Source organism: Urtica dioica, chromosome 4, assembly GCF_054948205.1.
Source record: "Urtica dioica subsp. dioica isolate 48M chromosome 4, U.dioica_male_clone48M_v1_H2, whole genome shotgun sequence".
Classification (NCBI taxonomy): Eukaryota; Viridiplantae; Streptophyta; class Magnoliopsida; order Rosales; family Urticaceae; genus Urtica; species Urtica dioica.
Genome location: NC_142759.1, coordinates 46,639,085 through 46,649,742, shown reverse-complemented (window position 1 = coordinate 46,649,742; position 10,658 = coordinate 46,639,085). Strand labels below are relative to the sequence as shown.

General features: G+C 36.2%; 1 protein-coding gene across 1 annotated transcript; it reads right to left on the bottom strand.

The window, feature by feature from the left end:
* Window positions 1-7,956: 7,956 nt before the first annotated feature.
* Window positions 7,957-10,144, bottom strand: LOC149401697 (pentatricopeptide repeat-containing protein At4g21705, mitochondrial-like). Its single transcript, XM_089613763.1, has 2 exons — window positions 9,760-10,144; window positions 7,957-9,284 (listed from the first exon to the last, which is right to left on the bottom strand). The coding sequence occupies exons 1-2, from the start codon at window positions 10,042-10,044 to the stop codon at window positions 8,070-8,072; spliced, it is 1,500 nt and encodes a 499-aa protein (XP_089469889.1). The 5' UTR covers window positions 10,045-10,144; the 3' UTR covers window positions 7,957-8,069.
* Window positions 10,145-10,658: the final 514 nt, after the last annotated feature.

Below are 10,658 nucleotides of genomic sequence, written 5' to 3'. Positions count from 1 at the left end.
CATTTTCTCATTCTCACTTTATCTCTCGATTTTCACATCTCGGACAATTTCTGAAGATCATAGACAAATGCATGCGGAATGAATTTTTTAGAATCGATTTTCATTTATTTAAATTTTATAATTGAAGAACATATTAAATGTCATCAAAATTAGTCAGGAATTCATCAGATTTAGGCCAACTTCTACAACACGGTAGATCATCAAATATAGTACAAAATCTTCTCTAACCAGACTGCAAATACAACACTATATTTTAGTATGTGTATAGTATCACGCCAAATTTAATGTGTTACTGTATCACATGACAAAAAGAAAAAAAGAGTTATATTGATATATTATTTTAGCTTTAGCTGATTACCAACTACACTACCAAATCAACTTTATTGTACTATTTTATTGATTTTAATAATATAGTAACGAAGAATAGTATTTTTATTGTGAAATTTAGTGTTGTGATTAGAGTTGAAAAAATATTTGGTGCTAAAAACATAGAAAAATAGTGTGATTTCAACACAAAACTTAGTGTTAAGGTTGGAGTTACCCTTAATTGGATTTATGGAAACGACTCCAAAAGAATAGTATTGTGTTTTGAGAAATGACTCAAGGATTATCGCCAAAAAAACAAAAGGGTCAACATGTCAAGTTTTACTATAATAACTTGAAATGCGATTTTATAACATCATTTTTCATATTATAAACCGCGACTACATCATCCGAGAATCTGAAATATGGCAATCGAGGTTGCTAACTTCCAACTATTAACTAAAGAGAAATTTCATTTTGTAGACCTCAAAAGTCTCAAATATCAAGACTAGACCCATCAATTCAATAATATCCAAAATTGGACTTTTCATCCATTTTTGGACAAAAATGCCCCTAAAATCAAATAAACCCTCAAACCTCTCTCTTTCCCGCTCATTTCTCTCAGACTCTTCATCTCTCTCTCTCTCTCACCAACCAAATCTGTCAAAATCCGACCGAATCCGAGCGTCTCCGAGTAATTCAGACGAGCTACCACGCTCTAAGTCCGGCGTTCAAGGTTCTTCGAGCTCAAAATCCGGGTTCAAGATTCCATAGCTCAATTACCCTTCATGAATATTGTCAGCTAGTCGGGATTTACAAAATTATCATTTTACCCTTCTAACTGTTATTTCCTCAACTCCTTGTCACTTGTAAATAAGTTAGAAACAGTGTATTGACGAAGAGTTAACAAGTCACATTGATTCATCCAAAAGAGTCACGACTCAATTCGGACACTGGCCAGTTCATTTATTCACATTCCAAGGAACAAAGCATGAGGTGATATACATTGCATTTCAGCAATCTTGTACATGAATTCCATATCTATGAGATCTTCACAAAGTTGTTCATGACATCTTCATAACTTAGTACTTCACCAATAGGTCTTGTCTATATCACATAGTGAATCTAGAACTCTGACTTTCTCAAATGAGAATACGTAAGCTATGAAATGACATGTCTCATTTCAGGATTGACGTAAGCATGATGCAATTCATACATAGTGACTCTGAGACGGAAGAGGTTAAATGGTTTGTTCTTACAATGCCTTTAGAAGTGCATTGGTCAATTAAGTACCTTCAGAAGATACATAGGAAGAACTATAGAGTCTCCAACTCTCTATGTCTCATAACCAGACATCATAGATTCTCCTAACAATCATAGTGAGATCAATATCCCTTTGATCCTTAGATTGTGAATATACTGTTTTAAGCAAACCATGAAGAGTTTGTTCATGCAAATCTATATTTGACTCTTCATTTGTTGTTAGGTTTGTTTAAGGACTAAAACCTATGGTTTTCATAAAGCTTCAAACAGACAAGGAAGAATGAATGAACGTTTCAACTTTTATTAATTATTCAGCAATTACAAGCAAGAGTCTTTGTGAGACTTTATTACATCAAATGTACATAAGTAATGACTACTACTCTTCTTGTGGGCACCATTGACAACACAGACATGCCGAAGAGGACGAAGAGGAGGACTTGTGCGGTGAGGAAGATGACGATGAAGAACATGTTTCAGATACTCCGCAAGTTCCTCGTCAGGTATATTTATAATGAATTATTAGTTTATTTATTAATGAATTGTTAGTTTATTTATTAATCAATTATTAGTTTATTTTTTTTAATGAATTATTAGTTTAATTATTAATGAATTATTAGTTTATTTATGAATCAATTATTAGTTTATTTAATTAAATGTATTCATTTCAGTCCGAACATGCTCCCGCTTATCATGAGCGTGCTCGTCCCGCTCCGTGGGTTTTTATGGAGGATATGTGGAATCAAATGGTACATTCTCATATGATCGTCTTGAAAGATTTGAGTACGAACAACCATAGACCATAGAGAATGACGCGGGACCGTGTATAAATACTTTTACGATAAAATCAATTTCTAAATCATTAGTTTCTATAAATCACTAGTTTCTTAATAAAACATTGGGTTTCTTCAACTTACAGCTTTCCATGTTTGAGAATATCAACCTCATGTTCAAGGACATGACATGTTTACCTTCGAAGCCGTTACCAACTACACAAGTTGGCGTACGTCGTTCACGTTGATCGCACAGTCCTCATCCTCCTCCTCCTTCACAGTTGTCATCTTTGACGGAGTCGCCATCTTCTTCTCCGAGTAGTACACGTTTACGATGCGAAGATGTATCGGAGAAGTTGTTTGTGCTTACAACCTAGGTTCGAAGAAACACGAAAGGGACTCACAACGGACATCATCTCAAAAGCGTCACCGGAAAGATACATTCTCCTCCGATTTTACTGACATGACGCGGCACAAGTACTCAGAAGAGTGGCTCTCATCGTTCAAGGCGTTGAAGGAACCAAACACTGCCGCTTTTAATGAATTCGTCAAGTGGTGATTGCAGGATGTTCGCAATCAAGTATGTGGAGCACATCCTCGTTGGCTTGAAGTTTGATACACTTCACATCGACAACATAAGAACGTTTAGGAAGAAATGGTCTACCGACTTATTTTATCAGATGGAGATGCGATGATGAGTCATCTTCTTTATTTTGTTGATTTGAAAATGTTTGGAAATGTTTTGGATATGATATGTCAACAAAAATACAAAGTTCTAAACATCATAATAAAAACAAAATACAAAGTTCTAAACATCATAATAAAAAAAAAAAATCAAAGTTCTAAACATCAAATAAAAACTAAATCAAAGTTGTAAACATAAAAATACAAAAAATAAAAAATAAAAGTTCTCATTCCCTTCAAGTGCAGTCTTCATACTATGGCCTACACCACCACATTTGCCACATTTTTGGTGAATAACAATTTTTTCGCCTTGAGAGGGGTATCGATTGACCCTTCGCCTTCCTTGTTTACATTTCTTTGGCCGACCGACTTGTTTTTTTTCAATTGGTACATCAACCGTCATATTTTTTTTATCTCATCTGGAACGTTCCACTGGTCTTCATTACCAACAGGATGTATGGATTCCTTGTACAACTCAATCGATATCTCTTTCAAATAGAAAAGATTACACAATGAATAAACGTCGACACTCCGATGTTGTGCAGATGCGATGGCATGCTCACACGGGATTCCAAGTAGTTGTGGTAGTCCGCAAGTGCATGTTTTTCCAACAAATCTACTTCAAAATCACCTCATGTGCCTTTGACATGACATTCATACAAACCTAGTCCGTACGCGTGACGTGCTGTGCCTTTTCGTTTAGATGGCCGAGGTCGTCTTGAAATTTTTTGGTCAATTTTATATCGGATTTTCTATCCATTTCTTCTCGATCGAAAAATCAAGTTTGAAGTGTGAATCAAATGAACTCAAGCAACGTGGTAATGAGAAACGTTCTTGCATTCATCGTCTTATTGTTGAAGCTTTCTGCATTATTGCTTGTCATTATATCATACCTACTACATACAAAACAATAATGTTGTTACGTTATGTGTTGGCTTATTTTTTTTTATTGCAAGTTGTTAAGGAAAGATGTCGGTCAACATGCTTCAAGATTTGCAGAGATATCTTTCTCTTTGTGCGCAGACTATATTTCTGGCACGTTTCTTGTTTTTCCAGATCGTATCACTGAAGACTTTCCTTGATGATCTTCACGCATTTATGGGTAAGGAAACCCTAGTTCGACATCCAGACTTGTATGACTGCTATAAAAGTCGAGTGGTTTCCCCTTAGCAGCTCTTGACGCTTTATCAAAATATTTAGGGTTCCTATACGTGCATGATTGGCGGACTGGGAAACTATTTGTTTTGGTAAGAGCAGTGTAATTCTACAAACACTATTCCAGAAGTCTGAGTGTATGTGAGATTGAGTTTTGTGATTACGTGATTGAAGTCTTCACGTGCATTGATAATGAAGCTGACCAAGTATCAGAGCATTCTTGAAGAGTAGAATTGAGAGGTGTCTCAAATTCAGGGGGAGTCCCTGTGTTGGTAATCACTTGTAGTAATAGTTTCTAGAGCACTGATATTTGTGCTGTTCATATAATTCATTGTTTGTACTATTGACTACTTTATATTGAAATCATTTCCACTGGCTGAGAGCCCCCAGATGTAGGTGACGTTGCACCGAGCTGGATAACCATATTGTGTGTCTTTACTTTTACGCACTGCTTATTTCATTATCCATTATCTGTGTTAGAGCAAGTTGTCGGACACATTGATGCTATATTGTGTGCGACATCTTACCTCTTCCCCTAAACAAAATTTCAAATAACATATTAACTAAGTTATAAAAGTCTTAAAATAAATATAATGACAAAGGTAGAGTTTTAGTTGTACCGTTTCCCAAGATTATTAAATGCTCTAGCCCGCCGATCAAAACCGACTTCCTCAAGATATGTTGCCATCTCGACATCTTTCCATCTCAACTGCCTAAAATGAGCTTCGAATGCTGTCTTATTAAGGCATAAATGGCGGCCATGAGTTCAATGCCACAATGATCAATCTTGAATTTATGTTGGACATTTAGTTTTAAATGACGGTAGCATGCTCCGTGAGGGATACCAGAGAACCCTACTCCGACACCATGTATGATGCTAACATGTCGATCTGATATTCACGGCAAATCTTGTACGTCTTCACCGATAGCTTCTCTCAACTTTCTCAAAAACCGAATCCACAAAGAATGACACTCGTTGTCTACGACCCCAAATGCAAATGGATATAACTGCGAATTCGCATCCATAGCAATTGCGCAGAGCAACTGTCCACCATAATTTGTCTTAAAAAATGAACTGTCCAATGATATGACCGAACGACATGATTTCCTCTATGACACGCCTCAATAGAAAAGAATGCGTACATAAATTTGTCACCTAGGGGGATTTCCATGAATAAGACACACAATCCATTGGTGATACTACTATTGGAGGCTCATGTGACGGTTGACATTGTCCCGAGGGTACTGTAAAATTTTCAACAAAATCATCATATTCTTCAGGGTTTGCGAATTCTTCACATTTGTCACTGATGTATCCATCATCTCTGTCACTGTTGTGTTCATCACATCCGTCACTATTTAGTTCATCATCTATGTCACTGTTGTGGTAATTATCTCTGTCACGCCAGCATACTTCGTCATACTTATACAACTCATCTTCGATACCATTGCATTGATGAATGATAGGAATATCTTGTCGGTTGTTGAACATATGAACATCTTATCGGTTGTTGATGATAGGAACATTGTGTCGATCGTTGATAATAAGATTATTCTGTCTCTTGTTGCGTTCAACGCGATGCAATTCTTCGATCATCACATTTTTTTCCTTTAGAAAGCCCTCGATATACACTTGACGTTATGATTTCTTTCGATACCAAGCTTTACAAAGTGAAAATCTTTTACGATTTTTGTGCTTCGTATAATACATAACGTCAACATCTATCCTTCAAGATAGCAGGCTCCATCGGAATCGTACCCGTTACATATGAAACTTCAATTTTTTAGCCAAACATGAATATGTCTATATCGATTCTCTTATTGACCTTATCTACTAAGTCAATGTAGGTCATGTCTTTCGAAACTTCGATAGAAAATATTCTCGTATTTTTGAACACCCATAGGTGTTCTTTTATATCTCACGTGCCATTAAACAACACATAAATTGCAAAAAATACAAAAAAATGCATTAAAATAAGAAAATAATAGGATTCCATCGGATTCAATCGGAACGTTTTGGAAATTTTTGGATTTGATCGGATATTGTCGAATTTCATCGGAACTTGTCGGATTTCATCTGAATTCTACAGCCTATCGGAATCTATCGGATTCACTCGAAAATTAACCTAATTTAACATTGAATTTCATCGAAAAAATGTTGAATTTCATCATAAAATATCAGATTTCATTGAAAATGACGTAAAATTCCATAAAGTTTAACATAAATCTACCTACTTATTTGATTTTCCTCAAAATATATCACTGAGCGTATAAAAGATGATTAAAGAAGCAAACTTACCCATTTTTGACAAATTCAACCAATTGGAGACACGAAATGAGGAGAGAATGAGAGATTTGAGAAGAAAATTAGAGAGATTGAGTGAAATATGGGTTATATGGGTTGGAAGGGTATTTTTATATGAAAATGAGTCAAAAATCTAATCTTGGATATTATTAAATTAACGAGACTAGTCTTGATATTTTGAGACTTTTGAGATTTACAAAATAAAATTTCCCTAACTAAAGATTAAAAAAAAAAAAAAAAGACATCCACTATATTGCAATTTCAATGTTTCAAGCTACAATACTCAGAAAAAATAACTCCCTTAAATATGGCACTTGATATTCAAAAGATATATAGTAACTATACTAAAACAATAAACATGGATTTAATTGCTATATAATATGTTTGTCATCTTTTCAGTTTGTGATGTTGATATTCATTTGCGTTGGTCTCTCTCTCTCTCTCTCTATATATATATATATATATATATATAGAGAGAGAGAGAGAGAGAGAGAGAGAGAGAGAGAGAGAGTGACTAACCAAAATCCCAGTCACGACTCACGGTCACAACATCCATAATTGGGATCATCGTTGTACCTCACAGCTGCAACCGCTCATTGTTGAAATTGATCGCGGCTACCATTAGAGCACAAAGCTTAACGAGTTTATGCATCAACATTTATACTCTTGAAAAGCACCGCTATGTTCTATAAAAATATGCTCTCAGTCGTCATAGTTCTCCCTAAAAGTGCTATGATACAATTTTTTTTAAAGTAAAGTATCACAATAATAATTTGCCATTACATATCTACTATGGAGTTATCATTAATAATTAGTAGTTAAAAGTAGTTTTTTGAATTATTAATAGAGCACTGTTCTGCATCAGCGCTATCTGCGATATGGAACCCACCCCTTATGAGTGCATCAGCATGCTTATTATTTTCATTCTTCAAATCGTTTTGATGCTTTATTAAACATTAGTTCTGGGATTAATATATTCTGCTAGTCTAACCGAGAAGCAAAATTTTGGTTCAAGTTTTATTTTTCTCTTTAAATATTAAGGCCAAATTCAAATTCTTAATCGAGGCTTGTATTTATATAAACATATATCTGAACAAACGCAGAAGAAAAGCATATAAGAACTCTTTAATAGATCAAAACTATACAGTCTTCTATTCAAGAGTGAATCATCTGCAGATATAGACCATCTCAATTATCGCTCGTCCAGTTAAACTGTCGGCTAACATGTGTACGAATGATAATAATTGCTACCAACATTATTGTAACTACTAAAAAGAGGAAACTCTAAATATAGAGCTGCTATTCAACGCTTAAAATATTTTTAGACATCACACTACAAATTTCATGATCGTGACATTCAACAAAATGGAGCCTAAAACCAAGAGCAATACCTGGATTCTGTTCTCTAAAAGCCGTGAGATAACTGAACTTGGTAGGTGAAATTATTGCAAATCCAAAATTGGTGAGTGAGTTCAGTATCACTAGAAGAAAACTGGATCATAACATAGAAAGCTGGAACTAATTAAAAATAAAATTGTATGGCTTACAAAATCAATCTGCCAGGGCCTACCAGTTCTCATACTAGTCAATCAAGCTTTAAGAATTTTCTGTGTTTCCTCATCCACATCAATGCCATCACTTTTCATCCTCTTCAAAACCCCATCAACTTCTTTCCCATTTCTAACATAACCCTTGATCAAGGCGTGGTACATCTCTCTACCGACTGGAATCACATTCTTCGCTGACTCAACGAAAGCTTCGACTGCCTCAACGTCCTTGCTATCTGCGAGCCAGTTCAATATTGACATAACCAAATCCGGCTTAGCCTTCCATTCTGTAGTTTCCGTCTGCAAGGCCAAAGCTTTCTTCATGCACTCAAGAGCCTTCTCCATTTTTTTCTCATCAACATACCCGGCTGCAATAATAGACCAACTGTCCGGAATCGGGGTCTTCCCTTTTGCAATGATCTCACAAAGCATTGACTCGGCTTTTTTGGTCAACCCTTTTTTGCAGTATCCAGTGAGGAAGGTGTTAGGTACCCAGAAGTGGTAAAGTTGACAAGATGACTCCCACTCCCTCAATAATTTTTCAGCTTCTTCGAAATCTTCGAGCTTCACAAGTGCACCGATTATGGTTACGTAGTCCTTATTAGATTGCTTCTTGCAATTGGCTTTCTGAATCCCCCACAGCCTCTTCATCTCGTCTTTACGGCCGAGTTTCGCATAATTCGAAATCAGGAGATTGTAGCCAGCTGAATCCTTACCAACTAGCTCTTCACATTTCTTGAGGTGAATAGAAGCCTTTTCATGATCACCAGCTTTAATGTAGAACTTGGCTACCACAGCATAACTACCCCATTCATCCGGGATTTTACGTCGACTCTCCAACTCTTCCAACATCTTCTCCATATTATCAAAATCGGATCTCAATCCATATGCATCGATACATAGTCTATAGGTTCCTTTGTCCGGGACAATACCATCCTTCCTCATCTCTGAAAGCACGTCGGGGATTTTATCAGCTTGGTTCACATTCTTATAAAGGGTCATGATGTTGTTGTAAGCGAGAGTGTCAACAAAGCCCAGGTCCTTCATTCGCTGCATGAGCGAGAGAGTCTTGTCGACGAGGCGTTCTCGCACATAGCAATACATGAGACAAGAATATAATCTGCCCTTTTCTTCTACATCGGTGTCGATTACGCTATTGAAGTAAACCTCAGCAGATTCCACGCCGTGGATTATGCCGATCAGATCAAGCTGCAAAACGCAGTCACCGAGGTCCTTGCTGATAAGCCATTCGGAAACCTGCAAAATCATAAACAAGATAAGCAACAAGATCAGAAAATTAACATTTTGGTCATTCTATTACGATCCTTACATCAGAAGTGCATATAATCCAATACATGGAAGATGTTGAAGACTCCGTATTGGGACAAATCACAACGTTAGGTAGTAGGGTTTCTGAGAAATTTGTTCATGTATAATCAATGTCTATTCTGATTGATATTCTCACGGAATGAAATTGCAATTTTATTTTCACTTTGCAGTAGAAGAAATTTCCTTGAAAACGAAGATTCATGTGGTTCTAGAGGCACGAGATCTAATCAACCCATTTTAACGGAGAAACAGTTGTTACAACCACGAAAGCCAATCATACACAAGTCGAAGATCTTGTGGCTTGGACTTCAAAGAAGAAACCACAGAATATGAGCATTTCAAACCAAATCCCTAAGCAAACACAAAAATACATTTGTGCTCATTTCCGTAACAGAGGCGTTACCTGAAGCGCGTGGGTGTATCGCCTGTGGGCTCGGAGAGTCCGAATGATGAATCGGAACTCTTGGCGGTTGATTTCACGGCCATCCTGAGCCCACTGGTCAAGAATCGGAACGACGCTGATCGAAGGGTGTCCCATAGGGCTTATTCTCGAGTAAATAGTTTCTTTGGCTCTCGCCGTTGCTTTTCTGGTAGCTCGTGTGCTCAGCCATCTTCTCAGACTCGTAAGAGCTGTTGTTTCCGTGAGGTTTCGTAGCTTCTTCGCGACTCCGAGCAACTTCGAAGCCATTGGTTCTGGATGTTTGAGGTTTAAGCTGCGGTCGGAGTAAGTGAAGGAGAGTGAGATTCAAGTATTCGAGTCTGTATTTGAGGGTTTAAGCCTAGCCCCGATGGGGACTTCAAACAACACTTTTAACGCTTAGAAAACGACGAAATTTCAGAGAAGATGTAAACGACAGAAACATTAGGGAACCACCATTTTCACGTTTCAAATTCTATCATAGATATTTATATATATCCTAACACTATATTATAGACATTGATTTAAAAACATAATTTACCGCTCAATAAAAATAAAATGGGACAAACGTGTTTATATCTCCCATAATAATCTATTACTCTTATAAAAAAAACAATTATTTCGTTCAAAAGAAAAAAACAAACAAACTTTTTCTTATGTTGAAATTTTTCACTGACTTTGTGTCTCTGTAATTTGTTATGAATTATCATCTCTGTATCTTTTCATCGGATATCATTTTCATAGTTTTGGTGTATGTAAGTAAGATCTTTTGAGAGAGAGAGAGAGAGAGCTTTTTCATTTAATTTTTTTTACCTTTTTTCTTACTCTGAAAATAATATTAAGTAACTTTGTCACAAATAACTCTAATATAATTCATTGATTTC